Source organism: Primulina eburnea, chromosome 1 (assembly GCF_022965805.1).
Source record: "Primulina eburnea isolate SZY01 chromosome 1, ASM2296580v1, whole genome shotgun sequence".
Classification (NCBI taxonomy): domain Eukaryota; kingdom Viridiplantae; phylum Streptophyta; class Magnoliopsida; order Lamiales; family Gesneriaceae; genus Primulina; species Primulina eburnea.
Genome location: NC_133101.1, coordinates 54,873,098 through 54,900,074, shown reverse-complemented (window position 1 = coordinate 54,900,074; position 26,977 = coordinate 54,873,098). Strand labels below are relative to the sequence as shown.

Genomic DNA, 26,977 nt, shown 5'->3' with positions numbered 1-26,977 from the left:
GCGTTTTATTTCCGACTTACAGCCCCACACGTTCTTCTTGTTAATTTAAAAATCAATTAAAAGTTCAAACGCGTGATGGCGCCAACATTCAGGAGTGATTGAAGATCCTCGGACCCCACCGGGCCCCACCACCAACACAAAAAAAAAATATTCGAAAATTTTGAATTGTCCATCCCGAGGGCATTTTGGGTAGATTATTTCTTTCAATTTAATATATCCGTAGCCAATGCAATAAATTTGGAAGCATTAAAAACTAAATTCTCTCTCACTTGTCATGCATTAATTTTTGCAATAATTAATAAAATGAAATTTCTTGTAAATGTATCACACATCCAACATGTTATTAAAAATATACACTGAATTAGTCATTTATAAAGATTAAATTAGCGACACAACTAATAAAAATTATGGGTTGAGGTCAAACCACTCTGTGTGGACCTATTACCCCATCCATATACATATGAGCTGAGGTCAAGTGAGAACCCGAAATATTCGAGTCTGGATTTGCTGTCGTAGTAACATTACACTGTAACATCTCCGATTAACAGAAATTTATAATAGAAAAAAATTTCTTTTACTAATTTTTATCATTGAAAGTGAAGCATGGTGGTTTTATTTCATTTAAATATATATATATATATATATATACAGTTTTGCAATCTTGTACACCTACCGTGCACACCTATGTGAGAATCGATGAAGTGTCACTCACCTATTGGATGTGATGAAATATAGAAAATTTGCGCATCCAATGGGTGAGTGACAGCTCACCCGTGGTCACAAAAGTGTGCAGGAATGTAAAACTGTATGTGTGTGTGTATATTTATATATATTATGAAATTTGAAAAAAGAAACTGAGTTATAGAAGCCTACACATCTTTATAGTGCAAAGGATTTAAATATTTGTGGGAAAAAAATTCAGGACCATTTTTTCTCATTAGGTATTATAAACTGAAAGTCACCATCTTGGACTAGACTTTCTGCTTCAAGCCCGATTCAGAGTTATCTGTTTACAGGCCCACAAAGGGTACGTTATGGGCCGGAAGCTATTCTAACATTAAACGGTAACCCATCCCATAAACGCGATTATAGTATAGGAAACTCAACAGAAACAGCGATTTTGAAAAAGCGGCTTGCACTTTTCTCTGACTCGGTGGCGCAAAGTCGAAAAGGGATGGAATCTCTGCAAATTCGACGATGGAACGAAATTCCGTCGGCCGAAGAATTCAGTTATCGGATTGAGAAGAGCAATGTTCCCGCGGTAGCTCTTTATCCACAGGAAACACAATTGATGGTCTCTGTGTAAGTTTTTACCTGTACTTTTGTTTTGTAATTTTTGTGCCGTGCTGTATGTTCAGGTTATAAGTGGATGCGTGAAGGACTGGAAAGCATTTTCAAAATGGGATGTCTCGAATGGCGGCTTGGATTACTTGCAGGTATGTGAGGCGGGTCATGTTTTGGTTAAAATTGAGATGTGGTATGAATAATCGAATGAAATATCAGGGATTCCAAAATCAAATGGTTTTACTTCCTCTCCTAACGCGTGTGTATATAAATACTTGAATTTTTTGGGCACCCGGGTGCTCATTAGCTGCGATTGAATGTTATATACTAGAGCTAGCAGCCAGCTTGCTCATCCTTTATGAATAAACGCATCGTTTGAAGAGATGCGAACTTGGTTCAGCTGGTCATATACCACGGCCCTGTTGAGAGTGTGGCTGATCGCTGAAACGAGCTAAACACGTGTCCATATAAGCTAGTATGGTCTTCGGCTTCCCCGGGAGATGTAAGAACCTGACTTAGCTGGCCACATGTCACGATCCTTGCGATCTTCACATTTCTCATTCACGTTGTTTCCAGCGGACTATCATAATAATTGTCTGGACATTTCATGACATGATTGAAGTATCGGATCATATCAATCACTTACTCCAGTTTGGCAGATACCTGGAATTCAGAAAGAAACAGGGGCAGGCTAACTGTGGATTGTTGAGTGATTGTCATTAGTCATAAAATGCGCTCTAATAAAATTAGAGACATGATAGAAAACTAAAAAGAAACAACAAAGAGAGAAGACAATTTAGTGGAAAAGACAACTGTAAGATTCATTTCACAACTGTCTACTACGTTTTTATTAAGTTAAGATGGAACCCAACATTTACACGTGAAATATTCAAAGGTTACTGAATTTTGATATCAAGAATGAATCTGATCTACTAAAATACTACATAACATAAGGTTAACGAATCTTAATACAAATTTGACAAGATCTATACTTGCATATATTTATAAACTTGAGTGGTGGATGATTTACAGATCTTGATACTGAAAGTAAGGTCGATGAAATTTGATAGTAAGAAAGATCGCATAATGCTCTTGTCCTATCAAAAAAATTATGAGATAACACAATGTTAAAACGTTTCGATATCAACAATGACACAATCTGCTCTAGAATTTTTTTTAGATGCAGTTATCTGCAGTGGAATGTTATTGAAGCTTTAATCAATAGTGTTTGATGACTCCAGTAATGGCCGTTGTCTAGCAACCCCATGAAGTTGAAATTTTCATTTTTTAGGCTCGTTGCTCTTGTTTATATATCTTAAAAATTATTAATAAATATTTAAATCTAAATCCGTATCTGGTAACGAAATTTATGAGTTTTAATTTTATTACACTTGTTTGCGAATTGTTTGGATTTTATTGGTTGAGATATTGATCGTGAGGCAAATAGTTATCATTGATAATCTTAATTTGGTGGCTTAAAATTTTAATTCGGGAGTTATACATGTATTTTATTGCTGAAGTTTTATGTTGATGCCTTACGTTTCAATTTGATATATCTAACCTTTTTCATTCAATGCGCTCATGTCGAGCCTTATGGCTCAGGCTCCAAAGCCTCTTATTGCCTTGGTGCACCTTACACAGTTACACCCTTAATAACTATGGATATCAACAGTGACCCATTGTCAGCAGTCCAAGTTTAGAATGTTTCTCCATGCATTAAATGAATCAGTAACTAAAGTCTATGAGAAGAGAGTATTGTCCATTTCCTCGATATCGAATTCAAGTTTTATCAGTTAATGAAATGGCTTGTTCCGTAGGTTGATGTGATGCATTACGTCTTCGCTCTGTTCCACCTTTAGCCTGCATGTAACATAATTGTTTAAGATACAAATTGGTTGATAAATGTCTTCGAGATTCAGTTACTCCAACTCTGCAGATAATTTTGAATCAAACTTCATATGCCACGACGCTGTTGTCCTTGTCATGAAATTTACCCTTGCATTCAAAGTTCCTCCCCAAATCTGTATCTTATATGAGTAGGTTAATCTTTGCACCTAATTTCTCTAAAATAAAACGATCACTCATGGAAAACTTTGTGGGGTTATATATTGTGGTAATGTGTTGGCTGTTGAGAATATGAAAAAGACAATTACATTAAGGTTGGGATGAATAGTAGTTGAATGGAGTTAAAATTTGCTTGCATTTAACTTAGCATGATTAATTCTTTAACTTTATATTGGACGTTAATTACATTATTTCACCATGAAAAATAGGAAATGGCGGGATCATCCGTTGTGGAGGCTATGCTATCCAGATCAGCACCTGTATTTTATGGGGATATTAGAAGTCACGAGAGGGTGACATGTTTGGTTCACAATATATTTGTGAATTGTATGACACAAGTCCTCTCTGATCTTGACTGATAGAAAATTTTCACTTTCTATAGGTTCAGTTGCCATTTTCTACCTTTACTGAATACTGCAAGAATCTTTTACTGTCCAGACATTACGACAACAACTCAATTTCACAATTAAAGGAGCGTAAGCCAGTGGGACTTACTTCTCAACACGGAGATTCACGCCATGAAGACGAAGCTCCACAGCATATCTATCTAGCACAGGTCTGAGACTGGGGGAAATACGCTAGGCGGTTCATGAGATCAGCTGGCTTAAAACATTCTCGTTCACTGTCTGTTTAACTTGCTTATTGTCTGTCCCATGCAGAATTAGTTTAGCACGCAAAATAATATATAACTAAAACATTAATAAGAACAGTAATTCATAAACCATGTGATAACGTTCGGATGATCCAATCCAATGGCAGAAAATTGACATTCACCGACTTACTTGATCATTTTTTCTTTGTAATAATGGTAATCATGGATGAATCTAATGAGCACAGTCACCTTTTTCATGACATTTTCATATTCAATTATATTTCGTATTTAAAAAAGGGGGAAATGACTTTTATATCTATAAATCATGGTGACAAGGCAGATTTAGTTGATTTCTGTTGCGTACATGAATTATATAGTTTTTGCTATTTTTGCGAATTGGCAGTGTGCCTCTATTTAATCAATTTTTAGGGTCAATACCTTTTCCTTTCGTGGCTGAAAATCCGTGGCATGTCTCAGGTACCAATTCTGAATACGGGGAACGATGAAAAGGTTCAGTTGGAATGCCTGAGAGAAGACATTGAAACCGTGTGTGCTGTTTCACTGCATTTCTCTGTTCAATTAAACTAGTTTTGAAAAGTCTGAATCTAAGTTTAACTTTTGTAAATTCTCTCAAGTTTATTTGGTTACATTGAGCAGCCTGCATTTCTGGAGGGTAAAACATTGGCTTCAGTCAATCTGTGGATGAACAATGATAGAACTAGATCTAGTACTCATTATGATCCACACCACAACCTTTTATGCTTAATTTCAGGACGCAAACAAGGTATGCAAATAGAGAAACACATTCAGCATTTATTTCATCAAGTTTTAATTCTGGTTTATGGCCACTTCCCACCGATAACATTGTTATAATGGGTAAACAACCACCTCACCCTGGTATGGTGATGGTATTAAAATATCTGTTGAGCTGTCATATAGTGGACGGTGTAAGCGTTCAGTGTTTTGAATAATTTAGCTTTTGTTGACTACACAACTGTCTCTGTCTGTGAATGATAGGTGAAGTTATGTTAAAGATTGTACTTGATAATCATCTCTTTTTTCATAAAAAATATCAGTCATTTCTCATCGGCTGGTTACAGTGGTTGGAAATTTCTTCCCTTCTAGAAAGATGGATGTAGAACAAGGGTTTGTTTCCTGTGTATATAAAAAAGATGTAGTACAAGGGAGATTAATATTTGATTGAATCAATCGTCCATAAGATAATTTAATTTGAAGTATATGTTGAGTTCAGATCCGATAAAAGGGTAGAGGCTTTAATTTAACCCTAGCTTTATTACTATGGTGGAGAGCTCCTATCTGCTGGCCTGGGTGTCTGGATAAAAATTGTCAGTATATTTGTCTTTTCCCCCATTTCCCTTTTGGGGGGTGGGGGGCAAGGCTTGGGATTTTCAATTCCGTCTGGATAAAAATTGTCAGTATATTTGTCTTTTCCCCCATTTCCCTTTTGGGGGGTGGGGGGCAAGGCTTGGGATTTTCAATTCCTGTATGAATCAAACTTGGTTGATGGAGTGATTCTTGACTTGTTAAAGGTTGTATGCCTTAGACCAATGCATATAAATGCAATGGATAGAGAATTATTGGTTGTATACTATCTTCAAGTATTTCTACAAATCTAAATTGGGTAATATAGGTAAACAACTACTCAGGTGTTGCGTTTATTTTATATATGAATGAATACATTGTGCACGTTACTTTCAGTATTCTTTTATATGAATGTTTGCAAAGATTACGAATCTTCTAACCCTCTCTTATTTGTATGCATGTTGCTGTGTGTGCGATCCATTTGGGACTGAAACATATCGCTAGCAGTCATTATGTGGCCTCCTTCTGCAACCCCCTTCTTATACCCTTTTCCATTATATGGAGAAGCCTCAAACCACTGGTATTTCTGTTTTCTCAACAATATTCCGTTCCTCTTTTGGGAGGAGGAAAATCAGAGACACATTGTTGCTCTATTTATCACTTGAAATTTCTTGACGGTGACTATTAAAATCATTCTTCTTTACAGTTCCGTTCCTTTAGAAAACCCCGATTTTCACATCTATCCCCGGGCAAAAAACTTAGATGAGTACTCCCAGAAGGTTATTCTTCATGCAGGGGATGCACTTTTCATTCCCGAGGGATGGTAACTGCGTTCTACTTTTTAATTGTTTTAGAAGTTTTAGTAGTGCTTGTTTCTTTCTATTTCTTCTTTCTGAAGAAAATTATTCTTCTTGAATCTCAAGTTTTTTAAAGAACAAAGTGCTAGGAGATATTAAAATTTCTCAGTGGATCCTACTCATGAGTTTACAGACACTAATTGATGTCCGGTTCTCAAATTTGATGACTCATCATCTGATCATATTTAAAACATCTCTGCTTTAAAATTTATGGTAGATTTTTATTTCTTCTATAGCTGCTTTAGTGTAGAATAGATTAAACATATATAAAAAATAAACTCACCGGACTTTGCTGAAAATTTGTAGTTTTCGAGTGATTACATATGACATCTTTTAGTGCTTGCGAGATTGATTTTAAGACAATGTGAAAAGACCTCTTCTTTTGGGCTATGGCGAAGTTGGTTTGGTAACCTGGAATAGTGTTTTTGGATGATGCATTTTTTCCCTATAATTCCATTTTGTCTATGCTTATGCTCTTTTCTTTCACATGTTTTTCCCATTAGATTATTGGGATGAAAAACACGTATTGAATTTATAGTTCATCTGATTAATACTTAATAGTAGATGTCCTTTCACTGCTTTTCTAGGTTCCACCAAGTGGACAGTGAAAGTTTAACTATCGCGGTCAATTTTTGGTGGCAGTCTGACATGATATCTGGCATGTTGGAACATATGGATTCATACATTTAAAGCAGAAAACGGTGTGTTAAAGGTCATGCAAGGATCCCTGACCATCATGAAAGGAATAAGGAAAAATGGGCTGTATTCATTACTAGGAAGTACAGTGATTGGAGATGCAGCCACCATACAAAATTCAGAAATTGGAATGGCAAGACTTTGGCACATGAGGCTTGGCCATGTTAGTGAAAGAGGACTAGTTGAATTGTCAAAACAAAACCTCTTGTGTGGTGACAAAGTCAGGATATTGAAGAGGTAATCGCACTGTCTTTTAATTATGCTTTAGTTAACTAATACGAAAGTAAACTGACTTTTCTTTTTCTCTCTCTTTCTTGCTTGTTTGTGATTCAATTTGAATTCCAAGGTTGGTTGACAAAGAAATGGTGAGTAATTTCATTGCTGATTTCTCTCTTGTAAGGTAAATATTACTGCGTCCTGATTTTTGATGTGTTGATAAATTGGTGGACTGTTGTCAATGCTGTCATTTTTATATGTTTGTGATATTATTTATATTTTACCTTTGTGGTGCACTTTTATTCTTCTTGGTTGATGGCTGTCAGGTTCAGCAAGTTGATTGCATAATTAAATTGAGAAATTAAAGTTCATAAGGTAGCAATTACTCATATGGTGTAGTCTGCCTTGGTTTGAATTGACGAATGTAGGATAAAGTAATCAATCAGAGTTTCTACGTACAGCAGTTTCGGAACTTCATAATCAAGCTTTTAAAATTTTTGATGCTCACCATGAATTTTTACAAGCAAATTGTGACAAAAATGATCGGTTCAACATGATATTTCCTGCAAAAATAAATATGACTTTATTTTTCCTTGCCTTTTTTTTTCTCATGTTTTAACCAGGAGGTGGTCATAGAGTACCATAATCTCAATTCTTCCACATTGTGATCAGGACAGGATCGTATGCTATGTGTATCTATGGATACTGCGAATGAAAAAGTGATCAATACTTGTAGCCAGTCCACTCATGGGAATTCAGGTCATAATCAAATTCTTTTTTTTTTCTTGGAAGTATAATCAAGTACTTTTAATCGAGAAAAATCTGCTGAATTCTTTTGCCTTTTTTTCACTTGATGGGTTATTTTTTTGTAACTTTTACCCATGAACACATGATGGTTGTATAATGAGAAAACACCACTATCTTTTAATTATTTATCTGACTTCCGTGACCAAGATTTTAGATTTGAGCCATCAGACTGCCAGTTTGAAAGGAAGGAACCCAGAGCAAAGTTTTATGATGAATGAATTGGAGCCACTTGCTATTCAGTCTCTTCATGAACTTGTTTCTCTAGTACATGACTGTGTCAAACCAGAAGGCGACACCTCAGCAGATCCATCAGTCATTCGAGAGGAAAATGAAGTGAAGAAAATTGTTTGCAGAAATTTGTTTGACTTGAAAGAAGATCCAATTGCCTATATCATTTGGACTCTGGAACCACATACCTTGCAAAGTGTCTTTCTCACGATGGCAGTGAGTGAATTATTTCATTCAAAATTTTCATTTTCGAAAAAAATAGAAAGAAATATATGCTTTGCTTGGTGGAGCTTCTGAAAATGAACCATGATCCCTTGAAAACAGTCTTTCCCCTGGTGATATTCTTAGATTGATATTGGATCTTCTACACACTGGTGATAAGATAAATGTGCTAACAATAAAAAAATATAAAGATCTTTTGGTCATTGATAGGGCAAATTTTATCGGTAATAGGTTGATAAGAAATCGACAATTTTCTCCCCTCCATTTTCCTTTGTGAAGTGCTAACTCTGCGTTTTTTAGCAAAATTTCCCAAGGACTCTGGAAGCTTTTATACTGCATGCACTTTCTCCGGTAGGTTCTGAAGTTCTTACCAAGAAATTTGAGCAGCTGGATCAAGTGATTGCGAAAAACGAGCAGTACGTATTGATTTTAGGTGTTTCTTGTTCTCTTTGTAGAGAAGGAATATTTACGACTCTTTATCGAATCTTTTAGGGGTCTATTCTACCAGAAATTTTATAGTGTGTTTGATAATCAGTTCTCTGCTATGGACATAATTCTGAATCGGAAAGAGTTGTTTGCATGCCAGGTAATTTATTATTATTCAACCTGCTTTGAAAATTTCACTTTCAATAACTTCTGTGACTGTTTGAGAGGGATGAAGAAGTGTTTTGAGTTGTGTCATCTTTAATATTCTCTCTCACCCTTTCCTAGTGTTCCTCCATTCACATAGGTGTTTTAGTTAGGGATATGTCATTTATATATCCAGAAAATTAGGAATCCTCGATGGACCATTGGGTTCTAATGATAATGTTCCCCGCGGCGACGTCATCATTCACACATGTGGCGTGCTTGATTTTGTGACTATCTGTACAAACCATCGTCGCCTTCCTTACCAACAATCCTCACTTCTCTTATTGTAGAAAATCTATTTTCTATCCGGGAATTCCTTCAGCTTCTTTATAGTTCCATGCTATTCTCATACTATACAAAAACTCAATGGCTTTCACAGATATTATAAATTATGTGTTGAAACAACTATCTTCAAGTATAATGTCATAGCAAGCACTGAAACTTTTATTATGTTTATTGATTCAGGAAAGAAAAAGTGGACCTCTCACCTGTTTACGTAAACAGGGCTTTTGTAGTTGAAAACCTTTGTTTCTTTTTGTTCCCTTCCCTATTTCTTTTGTGTTCAAGTGGAAGCAAGCGACATAAAGGAATTTTTATGGTTTTTTCTTTCAACAGGCATTCAAGAATGCGCTATTTCAGTATTTGGGAATGAAGTTTGATGGGCCAAAACCGTCGGTAGAATAGGACATCAGTTCCAACTTATCGGTTATGCTGCACTATTGGCTTGCGAATCACTTTAATGGAGGCTTCCCTTTTCATATCGTGTACTAGTGAGTCATTTGGGAAAAAAACTCAATTTGAATATGAGTTTTGTAGACCTTTCAAGTATCTTGCAACGATACCTGAAATTAAGCAGAGCTGAAACTGATGTTGTGAAAAGATGAGTATAATCAATATCTGAAACTCGTCCCACGTCGAAAAAACAACTGTTGAAAATAATATATGATGAGCTACCATGGACTCTAATAAACACCACCATCATCTTCTTTATTGTTATATATGTAGAAGATTTTTGGTTCATTAAACAATATGCTTGTGGTTCTACAACCAATTATCACGTAAATTGGAATGTGGTTGCTAACCTTTTAATTTTACGCAGGAATCATGGTAAACCATAACGGCATCACATATCAATATATGCCAAAATTCCTCTACTTTTATGTCTTAACATATTCTTTTTACAGTCTATAAAATTTTGTTTTTGTTTTCTTATTATTACATTACATCTCTTATTATAATCACACTATATCATCTTATCATCCTATCAATACATGTGCATTTCTTAAATTTACAATTATTACACCGTAATAAGATGGAAAAATTGTGCCATGGGTAGTTATTATCTATATTATTAAGTAAGAGACATCTAGAGTAACTATTTTTTGTTGTCATGGTCTGTTTTACTATTTATAGATATTAATAAAGTGCTAAAATTTTTATTTCAACTCACATATAGTTTAGTGTTTAAAGCTTATGTTTTTTAGCTGCAGGTTCAATTCTTACTTGAGTATTTTTTATTCTTTTTTTTAATTTATTTTTTTTGTTCTTATATCAAAATTATAACGTAGTCACTCGTTATTTTTTATAAATATATTTTGATCTCATTTAAAAATAAATCAAATAAATTATAAAAAATATGTGTAGATGTAAGCGAATTAAACTTATAAAAGACTTGAGTGAAATCAATATATAGATAATCCATAATATGTTTTCGGAGTTAGGTACATGTAATTTGATACAAGACCCAAACCAACAAAACCTGGTAAGCCAAGAAATTGAGTCTCGACAATAAAAAAGTTGATTTCAAAAGATTTGAAGGATGAGATTGAAGTAAACGTACATCTGATAAATTAATAATGGATGGATTTGAAGAGAGAGGCGTGATTTGCATGCCGGGCCTGTAAAACTTGTTCTGAATTCAAGATGACAGTTTTCTCTTCAATTTCAAAGACCCTTTGCAATTCAATCTACAGAAAGCGACCAAAATCCTGTTCTGTGCTGACTCTTTTGAAATGCATGAGCAGCGTCCCAGAAAACAGCGTCTACGGCGGGCCAAAGCGCCAGAACCCGAATCAGCGCGTGACGCTCACTCAGCTGGGCCAGAAGTACAGGAAGGGTGAGGCGATAATGATGGTGATGGCATATGATTACCCGTCGTGCGTGCATTTGGACATGGCTGGAATTGATATTTGTCTTGTGGTTGATTCTGCTTCTATGGTGGTTCACGGCCATGATACCACCTTGCCCATATGGCTGGACAAGATGCTTGTGCAAGTTAAATTCTGAATAATCACACTGTTATCTAATGTTATACGGTGTTTAATTTTCTTGTTTCCTATTTTGATTATGTAGCTGTTTTTGTTACAGTACGGTGATCTTGGTTATTTTATTGTTTGTGTTGCTTAAATATTGCAAGCTCTGATTAAACGATGGCACTTTTGCCATTTGATGGGGGTAGTGCTTGCATTGTGCTTGGTTTTGATTGTCTGGATAAAATGTTCTCATTCTTGTGAAGCAAGAAGAAGTTTATGGCTGAATTATCATGTTCGATTTGCCATTTAGTTGAAGCATAGAAATGAGCTTGGATTATATGAATGCAATGCTAAATGCTTTACGGAAACAAAAAAATAACTAGTAATTTTAAAATCAAATCGTTTATAAAATTTGCATTGTGTGAATAGTGTCTTGCTTATCCTATATATGTAATATACCGCAAATGGAGTGAAAGTTGTGCTCTACAACAAAGGATGCTTTTTATTTCGGAGGTGAACGTAAAATGGTTTGAATTTTGAGCAGGCAGTTGAAACAGCTGCAAGGGTCCTGCAGGAAGGAGGAATGGATGCAATTAAATTGGAAGGAGGAGCACCTTCAAGAATTACAGCAGCTAAAGCTATCGTAGAAGCTGGCGTTGCTGTGGTGGGGCATCTGGGTCTAACTCCTCAGGCCATAAGTGTTCTTGGAGGATTTAGGCCTAAAGACAAAAGTGTCCATAGCGCAGTCAAGGTTTTTTTGAAAAATTTTGAGAGGCTAGAATCTAGATGCAGGGCAGTCCCAGAAATTTGGATGTGGGGGTGAGACCTGGGGGGTGGCAACTAAATGGGCTTTTAATGGATAAAAAATAATGAATAAATTTCAATAGAAATTCTGTTTACATGTTGAAGTCAATAAATTGAAGCTACACTGATGAATTCATGTTTTCACAGGTTGTGGAGACCTCCATAGCTTTTGCAAGAGGTAGGATGCTTTGCTGTCGTTTTATAATGTGTTCCTTCACTGCACTGTGGCTGCTGCAACATCAGCTCTTAAGATCCCCATGCACAATTGGCATTGGTATGGGGACTTTCTGCAGTGGTCAGGTATGCCTTTAGCTCTTCCTGAATTTTCCACAAGAGCGACGGTACACTTGTTGTCGAAAACCAACATGATCCTGCTATTACCCAACTTCTTTTGTCCCTGTCGAAGGCAGAAACCCAAATTCATTTGCTTATGGCTGATCTCAGATACTGTCTCAAATTCAAAAAAAGTAACTTACCGTTTTCTTTTTCTCTGTTTCTTTTCGTGGCAAATTGTCCTTATTCTCATCAAAGTAATGCAGCACGAAGAGGGGAAACCTTTTCGTGATTGCTCATTTCATCAAACACTTTGGTGCTCACCGCTCACATCGCCTATAAAAATCGAAACGTAGTAACGGAATCACGGAAATCAATCAACAAATAGTTGAGAAACATAAAAAATCAAGTGTTAAAACTTAAAAGAGTACTTGAAGCTCAACAACTAAAAAACATCCACAAGAATAGGGATGGCAATGGGGGAGGGGCGGGTTTGCCATCCCTATCCCCGTCCCTGAATTCCATCCCCACCCTCATATCCGTCTCGATCCTCGTTTTTTCGAGTTCGAAGAATCCCCAAACCCGAAACTTCAGGGATTAACTTCTCATCCCCGTTCGTATTCCCGTTTCAAAAATATTAACATGATTAGACGATGACGGATTTGGAGATTTTTTCAAACCAAAACTTATTATTATATGTTATTATTAGTTATAATATTAATATTAATATTGATATTAATATTTTAAAAAATAATAATATTATTAAATTATTGATACTAATAATACTATTATTTTATAATTGATATTATTTTCGAGACGGGTTCGGGATGTGGATAGTAATCCCATACCCACCCCAAACTAATCGGGGATTTAAAAAAATCCACGAACCCGAACCCGAACTCAAACCTGAAAAAATCGAAGATCCTCATCCTCGTTTCGGATTTTCTCCACGGAGCCCCAAACCTGTGAGAAAAGCTGTCATCCCTACACAAGAAGGTGTACTTGTAATACCTAGCCAGAGGAAAATGATGGCAATTCTGAAATCTTTTTTCTTGAAGCCCACTTTCCTATGGGTTGAAAACACATTTATTATATTTACAATTGGGCCGCCGGGCTAATTACATATAAAGCCAAAATTAATACCTAAAAATAATTTTTTTGGGCCACCGGGGCTACGGCCCAAGTGACCTCAAGCCTACGTCCACCATTGCCTCCAAGAGTCTCTATCTAAATTCAGAGCCAACTATATTGATTCTATGTCCTTGCTCATTCAGTCTCAGTCTTCCCTTTCAGCTATAGTTCAAGAGCTTAATGCCAAGATGGACAGAGTTTTAATGCTCCATTAGAAAATAAACACTCTCCAAGTGTTCGTTACATTACAATTCTTCGAACTTTTCTGATATCTTCGGGGTGTTGGATACCGAAAAAGGAGAAATAGATGAAGCAAGAAAAGAAGATGTAACAGAGTTTAGAGATTTCTATCCTCAACCATATCATTCTCATTATGTCTGATGTTTTTATGTTATTTATTGTATTGAATTGAGATTATAGGAATTATTATTTACTTACCAGATATTATTGTATTGTTGTTTTGTATTGATATCATTGCTGAGTTTTCGCATTACCAAAATCAGAGAAATTGTTGGAACATTTTAAATCTTGTTGATGTGCTGAAAATAAAAACTAATACAGATTAAAACTTAACCAGTAAAATAATTCAGTAGTCAAGTAAGTCTGAGTGCCTTTGCCGGAACTAGAATTCAAAATTAGCAAACCTCTTATTTCATCCTTAAATGGTCAAACCCAATCACTAAAAAAACTAAATTTCTGATAATGTTTGGAGTGTGAAACAAATTAAATACGACTGTTTGATATCAGTGTATCAGACATTTAATGCAATGTACTATTTTTGACAAATAACAAAAAAAACATGACACCGAGTACAATTTTTGGATGATGTTCATGTTCAAATTTAAACGTTGCAAATCATCTCTATATGATAGTTTCAAGACTCGGAATCTACTCTACACTATGAGATCGATCTTATTTGATTCAAATATTCAGAAAGTTTGAGTTATTTGTAATTGTGTGAACGAGTCCTTCCACATAATTGTCGTTTGTTTAAGTGGAATTTTATGTTAGAAGTTTCTGTAGGCATTTGTGTGAGTCCTGTTAAAGTGGGTTGTACCAATTAAAATCTTCTAGTGATACATTCTGAAAACATAAAAAAAAGAGATGTACAAGAAATGTATCTTTCGAACTTTCAGAAACAAGTCTCCGAGTTTTCAAATATATGCAATTTACATCTTTGTTGTTGATTTTGGTCTACTGAATTCTCTGAAGTATTTTGATTCATTGAATCCAGTGAGACTATTTCCGCACTTCTTTAAAAAATTTTCCTTCTATTTTCAGTATATATATATATATATATATATATATATATATATATATATATATATATATATAATTTTCTAACTATATTTCGAATTAAAAAATTAATTTCTTCCTTTGCTCAACCATAATTAATTGGACCACAAAGGTGTACGGAAAGCACCTACCAAAGAAGAAGAGAGAATTGATTAATTAATATAGGCACTAGGCAGCAATATTTACACGCAGAAGCGTTCAAAGTTCATTTAATGAGTTTATAAAGATAATTGACCTTATAATATCACTCTTGACTGTTGATAAATAATATTATGATTATTAAAATATTTGAATAAGATATGAGATACATAATTGATGACATAATTATATAATAAATTAATAAAAAAATTGTAAACAAACACTCGATTAGATTATACCATCTGTAAGTGTGAGACTCTTAGAATAGCTATTTTAGATGACACCAAATATTTAATTCCAAAATTACACTTCTTGCCATACTAAAAACTTATTTAAGTCACTCTTCTATTTGTTAAAATTAATATATTTGTTACACCTGTTTATTTTTTTTTAAATATTTTTATTTTAAAAATCCTCTTTTATGTAATATATAATATAAATCATCTACATTGTTAATATATATTTTAATATAGTAATAAAAATATAATAAAATAAAAATCATTTTGATAGGACTGATAAGAGATAATAATTTAGTTACAAAAGTTCGGTTCTTGAAATATTAAACACTGATGAATTATATCGAGTTTGATGTTCAAACCAAGTGGAAGGCACTCAAAATAATCATTCGTAAAAATCAATTAAATATTTGGTAAATCATTTAAAAGATATGCAAGTTGAATGAGTAAAAACATTTTGGTTGAAATTTTTTATCAAACACTTAGCCATGCAATATTTTGGTTATTCGCGCTTTCATACAAGACTCTGCATCTAATATATGAATATCACATAAATGGTGTCACATAATTATCCACATATAGAATGAAATGCTTACCACTAGACCAAAAACTATAACTCTTAGCCAACACACAATTTTATTTCCTTCTACTTGTAACTTGTGGTAACACATAACATCTACTTGGATGCTAATAGGTCGGGTTGTTGGGTTTATGAGTCAAGAGATGTGTATTGCTATCTGCTGGTGCTGTCTCATAACTCTTAGAAATCAGTATTATCTTTTTCCCACTGTCGACTCTGTCCCCAGCAGAGACATTATGACCATTTAAGATCTATGTCAGTCTTTTACCTTTCACCTATCCAACAAGATCAAGAGACGTGACATCAACAGCTTGACGACAATAAATTCTCAAAAAATCACTTATTTCAATATTACTCTCACCCAACAATATATATAGATACACACGTTCTTAGGGTTTTAAAAACGGGTTTCAACCTTCCACCATCGGTACGATAATTAATTAATTTACATAAAGTGGCGCGCTAGTCTAGCAGTTAGTAGCTAGGGTAGACCACGGTATCAGATTTTTAAAAAATGTCCACATATTTGAATTTGAATGAATGGTAATTTGCTTCTTTATTTTTTAAAAGTTCGAAATAAAACAAGGCAATTTATTATTTAACCAAAAAGTCATATTTTACAAAAGAGCTACAAAAATCCAACAATGCCCTCATTTTTAAATAATAAAATCCTCATTTTTAAATAATAAAAAATATCACTAAACCTAATTTCCCTCATCCAATATTTTCAGAGCTCCACTTAGTTCACGTTGTTGTTTGTGCGAACATTGTGTGCTTTTAAACAAAGTGTCTTTGAATATTGTGTAAAATGTCATTTTATTTTTTAATTACGAGGATATTTTGGTCAGAAATTAAATACTTATTAATTTATCTGACTTCTAAAACTCACACAAAACATAATATAATCATAACAATATATGATACATCCTTTTATTTTATTTTATTTTATTTTATCAATCATCTTATTAATAATTCAATTATCTCATCTTATGTACCAAGCAGACAATCACGCTCTCTGTAGTCCATCGTGATGGATACCCCTATGCCATATTATAATTTGAAAACAAATTACATCTATTTTGTCGAATTATTATTAATAGTTAGTTGTAATAATTTCTTTGAAGGGATATTTTGGCTATTTTAGATAGTAATTATTTTATCACAAAAATTCTTATAAGATTATCTCACGAGTCAATTTTGTAAGACGAATATCTAATTCGACTGAAGTATGAAAAATTATTATTTTTTATGTAAAAATATTATTTTATGTAAATATTAATTTTATAGGTATTGATCGAGTCAACTCGTATCACAGATATCTATCGTGAGACCGTCTCATAGGAACATACTCTTATTTTATTAATTATAATGAGTTAGAATAATTGTTAGTATGGTATAATTCAAATAGGGAAATATATATTAGGCATTGTAAAAGTTTTGTTTACTTTGTATCTAATTGACGAGTGCAAGTTTGCATTTATAGTTTATGTGTTTTCAATTTGGATTTATGATAGTTTTCGAGTAGAATTATGCATTTGGTATTTGTTTTGTGTCATGTGCAGGAATTCATTGAAAGAAAAGTTTTATAGAGTGAAAAGATGTTTGGAAACAGTTTAGAGATGAAAAAGTGTTGGGATCTGGTTATAGTTTAGAGAAGTGATCAATAAACTATATTTAAAATTTTCTTTAAAAGATGTCAAATAATGCGATCGGTAGGGATGTAAACGATCCAAACCAAACCAAATCAAACAGTATCAGGCTTGACCTTGGTTTGTTTAAAACTGTTTGAGGCTCGAGCTCGAGCTCGATTCGAGCTTCTATTATCAGGCTCGAGCTTGGTTTGTATTGAAATTATTGAGCTCGTTAAAAGCTCGAGCTCTAAGCTCGTTTAGCATGTTAATCAAGCCGAGCTCGAGCTCGGCTTGTTAAAAGCTCGTTTAGCATGTTAATCGAGCGAGGCTCGAGCTTGATTCATTAATAGCTCGTTTAACATTTTTAACAAGTCTGACTTGAGCTCGTCTCGTTTTCAAGCTCGATAAGCATAGAATTGAGCTCGAGTTTGAGTTTGAATCGAGTTTGTTAAAAATTAAATATATCTATAAACTAATTTTAAATCAGACATAAAAATGTAAATTCATTCATAAATAACCAAAACTACACAAATAAGAGCAAAAAAAAACATAAATAAGTATATTATTGAACATTCAAAAATCATGTTTGCGAGCCACCTAAACGAGCCGAGCTCGAGCTCGCGAGCCTATTATCAAACATGTTTGCGAGCTCACGAGCCGAATATCCTTAGGCTTGAGCTTGGTTTGATTAAATTTTCGAGCTCAAAATCGAGCTTGGGCTTGGTTTGATATGATTAACAAACAAACTCAAACGAGCTTTTTATCGAGCCGAGCTTCGAATAGCTCGCAAACCGTTTAGTTCATTTACATCCCTAGCGATCGGTGTCGATATGTTAGCTATACAAGACCTGATTTTATCAACACTTAAGAAACGGTCGGACCACAAATTTGTGCAAAAAACGGCCTGATGTTTTTTATGAAGATTATATAACGAAATACAATAAATTATAAGACAAATTATTGTGATAAGAAAATGACACAAGTATTTTTATGGATGTCCGGAGGCTCGAGCTCCTAAGTCACAATTTCTTCCACTGAGAAGGATTTCACTAGAAAACTTCGGTTTTACACAATTTGTAACTACCCACTTCAATCTTAGGACTTATCAAGTACCCAAGTTGAAACACCTAATATTCTCACAAACGGTTGAGATTCGCAGTCTAACAACCAATACAACACGAATGACGTAAAGTAATGAATCATTCGATTCAATCTGTAGAAAAACTCCTCAAACAATCTTGGCAAGAGACGGTCGAGTGAGTTGACATAAGCGTTTGATGATCCTTGAAGATCTTATGAATTTTTTTTATGATTGGGTTGTTCAGTAGTGTCTATCTAGTGAGGATTAATAGTGCTCAAAAATATTTTTAGATAATGCTTCAAGTGTGTATAAAAATCTCGTTGTCGTTCTCTCTTCTTAGCATTCTCTATATATAATAATTCTTGAATATTTCACTCAACGTTCAATCCGTCATTTACTTATATATCAAATACTTTAATTAATGATAAATTTGACATTTACAAAATCTGAGAGCAACTGACCAGTGACAACAAAAAGTAACTAGATATGCGAGTAGATTTTTAAGGAAAACAGTATGATATTTGATATCCTGTTTTGTCATGCATGATCAGTCTATCGATTTTTCTGATAAAGTAAGTGAGATCCTTGTAAGAAGCGTTGCTCGTATTTGAAGATAACTTTGCTACACAGTTGAATAATGTTCTTGGATAAAAAGAACAGCCGAGTAGTCTATGTGCCACAGAGTGGTGTGCAAGAGTGGTCAAATAGATAAATTATGATGCTGATGAAGAAGCAATTTAATAGCTTAGCATTACATGAACGATTAAATGGATTATTCTGAAGCAGTCAAGTACTTGTAGTACAGATCAAACGTAAGCTATATATAATACAATAAGTTATTGTTTATTATCACTAAAACTAAAAGATCTAACAATTTTTCTCTTTTAGTGATGACAAAACCTAAGCCCTAGAGATAATATATGATATAAGAAAAATTAATTTTATTGAGATTATGAATTTCATTGTTACGATGCATAAAAATCTAATCTACCTCATAAACCAGGATTTTTCACCGCCTCTAGATCCACCACCTCTCTTCTAACAGCCTGCCTTCTTCTTCTCCTCTTCATCTACTGCTCTTCTTCTAGATTCTTCTAGCCGCCTTCTAGTCTTTTCTTTCATTCATTGTTCTTCTTCCCATTTTGAATTCACCTTTCTAAGAATGATCTAGAATTTATTGCATAAGGGTACCAAAGGTATACTGAAAACCGTCGATACAAGGTACCAATTCTTTGTTCAGTTTGTAGTTAACTATCCAGACAATGTGATTATGGCATAGTTGGTGTGATTATTTGAAATCTTAAATTCATCCATGCAACTTTTGATTCGGAATTCAGCAATTTCTGAGAGGTGCCCTCAGTGCCCATTTCTGGAACATTAGTGCCTGACGTTGTGCACAACAAGGAAATTTATGCGACTAGGGTTTTAAATACGACTTTTAACATAATTCTAAGTACTTTTTAAGATTTTTAGGAGAGAGAAAATTGGAGAAACTCAAGGATGCACACTAGGGCAAGATATTTCCACATGAGGAAGAAGAATGCAATATCCGAGGTTGGAGAAGCTCATTCCAAATCATGTTTTAAAATTTTTTCACTTGAATTTCGTCGATGTTTGATAACACGCTTTGGTATTTTTTTTTTATTTTCATCATGAACTAACTCTTTTATTCTAGAAGAACGACATAATCTGACTTGAAACTTTGATTGATTATTATATTTTTTTCATATAGTTTATTTGTGTTTTCTTGATTTGATTGCATTCAAATAATTGATCACTAATTATATTTTTATATTTATTTGAAATCTATCAATATGAAAAGTAGACTTTGAATATTATCATAGGAAAATACATAGTAAAAATTTGTTGAGTTCGGGAGACTAATAATCTCATTGAACTCTCTCTTCAATAATCTTGGTGAGAACTAAATTATTTGATAATTGATTTTTGGCAGGGATATCGAGATTGATATTGAATAATAACTTTTACTCGACACTCGGGAGAGGGAGTAAAAAACAAATACAGATTCTTGGCTAATAAAGTAGAGATAAATTAATAGAAATAAGACTAATGAATAGTCAGTTGAAATCGAACCTCTAGAACACTGTTTCCTATTGATTTCTCCATATTTATTTATGAGTGAGTCTCATGTGAGACTGATCTCACGGATCTTTATCAGTAATACGAGTCAACCCTACCGATATTCACAATAAAAAGTAATACTCTTAGCATAAAAATTAATACTTTTTCATGGGTGACCCAAATAAGAGATCCGTCTCACAAATACAATCCGTATAAGACTCTCTCACACAAGTTTTTGCTTTTATTTATCATCTCGTTAGTTATCTTCATTTATTTTATTAATAAACCCACTATTCGATTTTTTTTAATAAAATTATGATTATTTTTAAACACCTTACTTAATGTTCATGCAAATTATCAAGGTTTTCTACTTACTATATATTATTAAAACTTGATATCGTAAGCGAAAAACCAGGGCAACACTAATTATTTGTGTATCATAATAAGATACAATAATTTTTTTGAAGTAAGATGATTTTGATATGGTCATATCGACATATCTCTTGATTTATAAAATTCAAAATTGTGGGACCCACAGTAGCCTCTGTATATATATCAGACACGTAGCTCCTTCCTCCCTCGCTTTTGTATTAAGAACTCCGACTGCTAACATTTGAAACTCACTCCCCCCACTTGCACGAGCCCTAGCTAGCTCTGCTCAAGTCTCAACTCACGCAAAATGTCCGTGAAGCGGAGCAGAATCGGAAGGTTTTCGATCCCAGTTTCCGTGGCGAACGCCTCTTACGACGGCAAGGCCAAGGTTTTTGTGGCTGATGACGCCACCGAGGCATCGCGCCGGAATATTTGGACCGTTGCTTTTCCGGAGAGTGTCAGCGAACCTGATCGGGTAACATTTGGAGGATTCCTGGAGCAGTGTCATTATTGTAAGAAGGGGATGGATCAAAATTCCGAGGTCTTCATGTATGGGTAAGGGATTTTGACTTTGTTTCCACACCTTTTGTGATTGTTATTAAATGCGCGATCATTTTTTGGATGTTCGATCCTGTGGAGTGATTGCTCGTCCATTGTTCTTTCTTGTATAAATCGAACGCTTTCCCAATTCTTACGGGAAAAAATCTAAAGTCTTACCCCTAAAATGCATCAAAATCTCAAAATTTTGTACGTAATCTAGATTTTTTTTATGTCCTCTATTTTAATAGGCTATCTTTCGAGTTCATGTTCGTTTGTCATATACAAAATGAGTTAGCCTCTCAAAAATTTATCGATCATTTTGCTGCAGTTGGTGGAACTGATATGCGTTTCCCATCACCTTGTGTAGTGTGTGGATGCTCTTTATGTTATGGATACCGAAACGATGGTTCTTCTTTTCTATGTCATCTGTTTTTTGCTGTGTCAATGCAGATCAGTATTCGAATTTTAAAAGCTAATATATTAGGTGTAAAAGCCTCCGAAAATCAGATAATTTTCCACGTCTGATAATAAAAACATATGATTGTAACAACAAATACTTCACTTGATCATAGTTTAATTTATTATTATCGAACTGATTGCTTTGTGAATCTGTTTTCTCAATCTAATTCTTGATTACACCTATGGCTCAATTTTATAAACCAAGTTTCTTTCTGAAGTTTATTTTTATATTTATTAATTGTCAAATATTTGCTTTCTACCTTGTTCATCTCGTTATATTTTCTTCAGTTCATCCTTTGATTAGTTTTTTTGTTTTTTCTTTGTTGACTGTAATTAAGTTATGACTAGGACTTTTTCTATTTCTTTCCCTTTTAAGACAAGAATCTTCGGGTATTTTAACCAAGAAGCGTGAAACTTACCTGTTGCTTGTGTTGACTAAGCACCTTTGAATTGATTGTGTGATGTTTATGATATTTTGCAGCCTACAATTTCCTAGACTTCGTCTTCAAATTTAATTATGTATGCTATACTTAAACACTCCATTGATTATTTGGTTTGACCATAAAGAATGATGTAAAACATACCTAACAAACATTTTTTTCCCCATAATGATGATGATATTCTCGACTTCGTGTTTCGTTGATGGCTTAAAATCTGATTAAGAATTCGAATAAAAAAATATCACATGTATTTCTTATAAGAATTAATAATGGCACTGATGATAATTTACGTACCATTTATATTCTAAGTGCTAACTACATTTGAATGTACCATTGGTTGCAGTGATCTCTGCGCATTCTGCTCTGATGAATGCCGCGAGTTTCAGATTGCACACGACCTATCGGCGGAGAAACAGGCAGCAGTTGTGAAACAAAGGGCAGTTCAGAGCCAAAAGATTCACAATTTGAAGGGCTGGCTTGGTTCTTAATTCAGGTGGAGACCTTAGAGTGCAGCTTTCTATTAGTAACTGTGGTTGTCTATATCTCTCAATTTTGGGGTATGGGCTTGCCCAAGAAAAACATATGATTATGGAATAGTATATATAGCTCATTAGAAAGATAGTGATCATAAAATGGGTTCTTTTACTCCTATTCCACTTACAGTTTGTTTGATACATTGTCTTTCATTACAAATTAACAAACTCGAACTCCACTTCGCTATTTGGTGGTAACTAGTCATAGGGAAAACCTTGTTTCTTTACGTGCTTCTGCACTGTTACATAAACTTCTACATATATGTAAATGGCTGAAATTGGAATATGGTCATCAATCAAGAAAATCTAGTGTCCGGGTTTTTTTCCCTCTTTACCAAGTTTAGAAGAATCCTCCCTTCTTGAATTTCGACCTCGAATCAGTTAAAATTCGATTTCGATTGGCGTAATGTGGGACAAAATGCTGATCGCTGATGATATCTACATTAAAAATGAGAGAAGTTGGGCATGCCATTCTTTGGAGAATTAATAATAACATAATCATGGGCTTACGGCCCAAGCTCACAAAAACAAGGGCAAAGCAGAAACAAGAGAGACAGAAAGCAAGTCCCCGTATTCTCTAATGAAAAAAGTGGGTAATACAGTTTTGGATCTAGTGTTGTACACAGCACCACCGTTGAATCAAATGGACCTCATATGTAGTCGACATGATCCATCGATTGTGCTGTACAGTGGCGGAGTCAGAAATATGATTTCGGTCGGGCTGGAATTTTAAACTCTAAAATCTTTTAATATTTTAAATTGATCTACCCGGACTAATATCATATTATTCCAAAATTATTTAAAATTTACATATATATTTTAACAAAAAAAATTGGACCACCCGGGCTAAAACCCGGGTAAAGAACCATGTGGCTCCACCTCTGGTACTGTAGATGATCCTCGTTCGGGTAATACATAAATCTAAAGTCGCATCCGCCTGTGGCCCTAACGCATGGTTTTCCTATATTCTACACATCAACTTGGAAGAAGCATAAAAATGTTTGATCAACAATTTGTTTACAACCAAAGCTGATTTAGAAAACAACTTATTAGAAGGAAAACCAATGTACTTGTTATTGAAAGTCGCTAAAATAATATCAACGTTTTGGTAGTATCGTAGCTAAGGGCCACCTAACCACCGTTTCTTGATCTCAATACTCGCAATTTACTCAGAAAAAAATCGAGTATCTACATAAAGCCATCTTGTTATTTTTCATTCAAGAAACCAATGATATCGAAAAATTTATATGTGCGAACTTGATGTAAATGCAGAAGGGAAGCCGGTGCTTTATAAGGAAGTTTGTAAACGATTTGGCGTGGATTCATTACACATGATGAGTGGTGATAGCTCCTCCCACGTACTTAAGAGATAATGCGTCAAATTTGCTCTCGTTATTGGCTTCAAATTGGCATCTTTTACAATTTGAACCTGCAAAGGCATCGAAACATAATGGAACAATTGGATGGGTAAGAGGTAAGTTTGGTGTACAAGAGGAAGGAAAGTAGTAGAGAAAGAAAAATGATGCAAATTACCGTGTCAATATTACACGAAGAATAACTCAGATTCGATCGATGTAAACTTAATTGTTCCGAGTTTCAGGAACTCCTGCCTGTAAAAATTATGCATCAACTACATGTTAAAGCCAAGAAATAAGAGAGAATTTGAGGTTATCTTTATAATATGTCAACTCACTCACTAGCTTTGTTTCCCCGTTTCATTTTGTCAGCGAATGAGGTTCTCCTTTCCTCATATGAAGCTTAGTTGGACGTATGGTTCATATCCATGTGTGTAAGGAAGCAACTCTTCAACCTCATTCAGGCACTTGTATGACCCGTGCTTTTCTTGATTCGGCTATGGTTAACAGACTCAACTTCTGCCAGAAATATACATTATACTGGTCTATGAACTGAAAATCTAGAGACTCCCCACAAACGTATGATAGCTGTTGGAGACCACGACCATGACAAAATATTCGATCACACCTTAATGAACACAAGAAATTTAGTCACATCTTGAGAAAGTTTCATTCTAGTCATATGGTAAGTATAGGTGGCCGGACAATGAGATAGTATATTGAATTTTACACATGTCACTACAAAAATCATCAACAGCGTGCATTAAAAACACGCTGCGAATATTACTTTTAACGGCATGCACCATACGTGCGCTGTTAATAACCTAAGCAACAACGACGTGCATTAAATGCACGCTGCGGATAGTAATATTATATACCATCTGCAACGTGCATTTAAGTGTGATGTTAATAACCTATGCAACAACGGCGTGCATTAAAAACACGCTGTGGATAATAATATTATATACTATCCGTAGCATGCCTCTATGTGCGCTGTTAATAACTATGCCTAGTACTCAAGCTGTTGGAGAGAAAATAGTAATAAAATAAATATTTTATTTTTAAAATATTAAACAAAATTTTCTCCTTCTCGGTTTTATCGCGTTTGCTCATATTTTTTTTTTTTGCAGAAAGAATTACAAGAATGTCCACCTGAATCTCAAAACACAACTAACATTGTTGCTGATGCAATTAGCCTTGTGTTTGGGAAGGAAGCTCGGGGTAGAGTGCGCGGAATGGGCTTCGGAGTTATACCATCGAAAGTTGGAGCTTCTGTGAAACAAAATGGAAATGTTCAACAACTTCAAACTATGGTACAAAGCTTTCAACAACAAATGCAACAAAATCAGCTAGAAATGAGTTCCATGTTTTTACAAAGTATGAATCAACAAAATCAGCAAGAACATGTTAGTAAGTAAACAACATATAAAAAATATGTTTGGTATATATACACACTTAAATGCTTTTGAATTATCATGATTACATCGCTTGACACGATTTGATTGTAAAATTAGGTTGCTAGTGGTGACATTGGTAGCGGTATTGGGAATGAAGTTGGTAGTAATGGTGATATCGATATTGGTGCCAAGAAAAATGGTAATTTTGATTATGTTTCTCAGGTAATTATCCTTAAATTATGTATTTTTAAACCGCAAAATTGTTACAAAAATAGACATGGTTGAATCAATAACTTTTCATTGTTTATTTACAGTCAAATTTGAGAAATGTGAGTCTTGGAGATATTCGTGCTAATACTAAATGTAAGCTGCTTCATTGGTGTGCTGATGAATTAGTTGTTGCAGAAGGTCGAATTGCATCCATAGATCCAAACACAAAAGTGCATCATGTTGTTCTTGGTAGATCTTGTTAGAAAGTTTGGGTTGATAAGGTTTTGGTGGAGAAGGTGGAGCTAATTCGACCAAATGATGAAATGCGGTTTCTCGAGGACGCGATAGAAAACACGGTAGCATGGTTATCTAAATTTATAGTATTATGTGATTGATAATTATTCTACTGATTTGCATGTGTTGAAATTTTAATCATTGTTATATATGTACCAGCTAGTTGTTACAGATTTTGTATCTTGCTTTGGATTTTCAGACTTTCAGTATTGATATACGGAAAAACAATGACTTTTATCAATTTTGTGTTAATAAAACTTAAAGTTGCACTAAATTTTTTGTAAAATTTTGTTTTATCGTTTTGTCCATTCGATTGATTTTTTTTAACGAATTTGATTTTATCGGCTTGCAAACGAACGATGTAGAATTTGTTTGCATGTTGTGAATATGAATATTAACGGCATACATTGAACGCTGCAGATAATATTATCCGCAACGTGCGTGCGCGCTAACGATAATAGTATTTGCGGGCGCCACCGATAATAGTATTAACGGCGTGCGAATGCACGCTGCAGATAAGAGTATCCGATAAGTGTATTCGCGGAATGCAAGCGCATGCCGTGGATAATACAATTAACGGCGTGCGGCGGCGCGCCGCGGATAACAGTATCCGCTGCGCGCAAATGCACAGCGCGGATAACCTTGAATTTTCAACTGCTTTCAGTTGTGCAGCGTGCGATGTGCGCTGTAGAAAGGGAATGTGCGCGCTACGAAAAGTTATTTTTGTTGTAGTGTGTATTAATTTTTAAAGTAGTTGTGAGACGTCTGCCCTTTTTCGTTTTCTTAAAAAGTACTAGGAATTTTTTTTTTTAAATCTCACATAGCATCGGCCGAATCATAAAATATTTTTGACATCATTTTAAAAATAAACATCCAACTGCCATTTAAAAATAAAAAGGAAAATCTTTTAAAGCATAAAATCGTCAAACATTTTACCAACCTAAAAATATTATT

At 34.4% G+C, this 26,977-nt stretch overlaps 3 protein-coding genes and 1 pseudogene across 4 annotated transcripts; all 4 read left to right on the top strand.

Moving 5' to 3' along the window:
- Positions 1–1,104: 1,104 nt before the first annotated feature.
- On the top strand, positions 1,105–9,904 carry LOC140831837 (lysine-specific demethylase JMJ31-like; annotated as a pseudogene).
- A 764-nt stretch (positions 9,905–10,668) lies between these two features.
- On the top strand, positions 10,669–13,835 carry LOC140812662 (3-methyl-2-oxobutanoate hydroxymethyltransferase 1, mitochondrial-like). Of its 2 annotated transcripts, XR_012113726.1 has the most exons (3): positions 10,669–11,193; positions 11,716–12,275; positions 13,542–13,835. XR_012113726.1 is itself a non-coding variant. In XM_073170996.1 (2 exons), exons 1-2 carry the CDS (start codon positions 10,843–10,845, stop codon positions 11,992–11,994), a joined length of 630 nt encoding a protein of 209 aa, XP_073027097.1. In that variant the 5' UTR covers positions 10,669–10,842; the 3' UTR covers positions 11,995–12,726. The 2 variants fall into 2 exon arrangements, 1 of the variants encoding a protein (XP_073027097.1); XM_073170996.1 differs by lacking the exon at positions 13,542–13,835 and having other exon boundaries at positions 11,716–12,726.
- A 7,186-nt stretch (positions 13,836–21,021) lies between these two features.
- LOC140812653 (FCS-Like Zinc finger 7-like) lies at positions 21,022–22,946 on the top strand. The gene is made up of 2 exons (XM_073170987.1): positions 21,022–21,350; positions 22,578–22,946. Exons 1-2 carry the CDS (start codon positions 21,103–21,105, stop codon positions 22,720–22,722), a joined length of 393 nt encoding a protein of 130 aa, XP_073027088.1. The 5' UTR covers positions 21,022–21,102; the 3' UTR covers positions 22,723–22,946.
- Positions 22,947–25,127: 2,181 nt separating this feature from the next.
- LOC140808402 (uncharacterized) lies at positions 25,128–26,466 on the top strand. Its single transcript, XM_073165530.1, has 4 exons — positions 25,128–25,160; positions 25,253–25,528; positions 25,637–25,741; positions 25,834–26,466. Exons 1-4 carry the CDS (start codon positions 25,128–25,130, stop codon positions 25,990–25,992), a joined length of 573 nt encoding a protein of 190 aa, XP_073021631.1. The 3' UTR covers positions 25,993–26,466.
- The last annotated feature ends 511 nt before the right edge of the window (positions 26,467–26,977 follow it).

What these genes read in the sequence shown, in the direction of transcription:
- LOC140812662 (XM_073170996.1), top strand. Translation starts at nt 10,843, where the DNA reads ATGACAGTTTTCTCTTCAATTTCAAAGACCCTTTGCAATTCAATCTAC. An exon ending in TGGACAAGATGCTTGTGCAA is followed by an intron (nt 11,194 to 11,715) that starts GTTAAATTCTGA and finishes AATTTTGAGCAG; the next exon opens with GCAGTTGAAACAGCTGCAAG.
- LOC140808402 (XM_073165530.1), top strand. Translation starts at nt 25,128, where the DNA reads ATGCCTAGTACTCAAGCTGTTGGAGAGAAAATA. An exon ending in AAGCTGTTGGAGAGAAAATA is followed by an intron (nt 25,161 to 25,252) that starts GTAATAAAATAA and finishes TTTTTTTTGCAG; the next exon opens with AAAGAATTACAAGAATGTCC. An exon ending in ATTTTGATTATGTTTCTCAG is followed by an intron (nt 25,742 to 25,833) that starts GTAATTATCCTT and finishes GTTTATTTACAG; the next exon opens with TCAAATTTGAGAAATGTGAG.
- LOC140812653 (XM_073170987.1), top strand. Translation starts at nt 21,103, where the DNA reads ATGTCCGTGAAGCGGAGCAGAATCGGAAGGTTTTCGATCCCAGTTTCC. An exon ending in TCCGAGGTCTTCATGTATGG is followed by an intron (nt 21,351 to 22,577) that starts GTAAGGGATTTT and finishes CATTGGTTGCAG; the next exon opens with TGATCTCTGCGCATTCTGCT.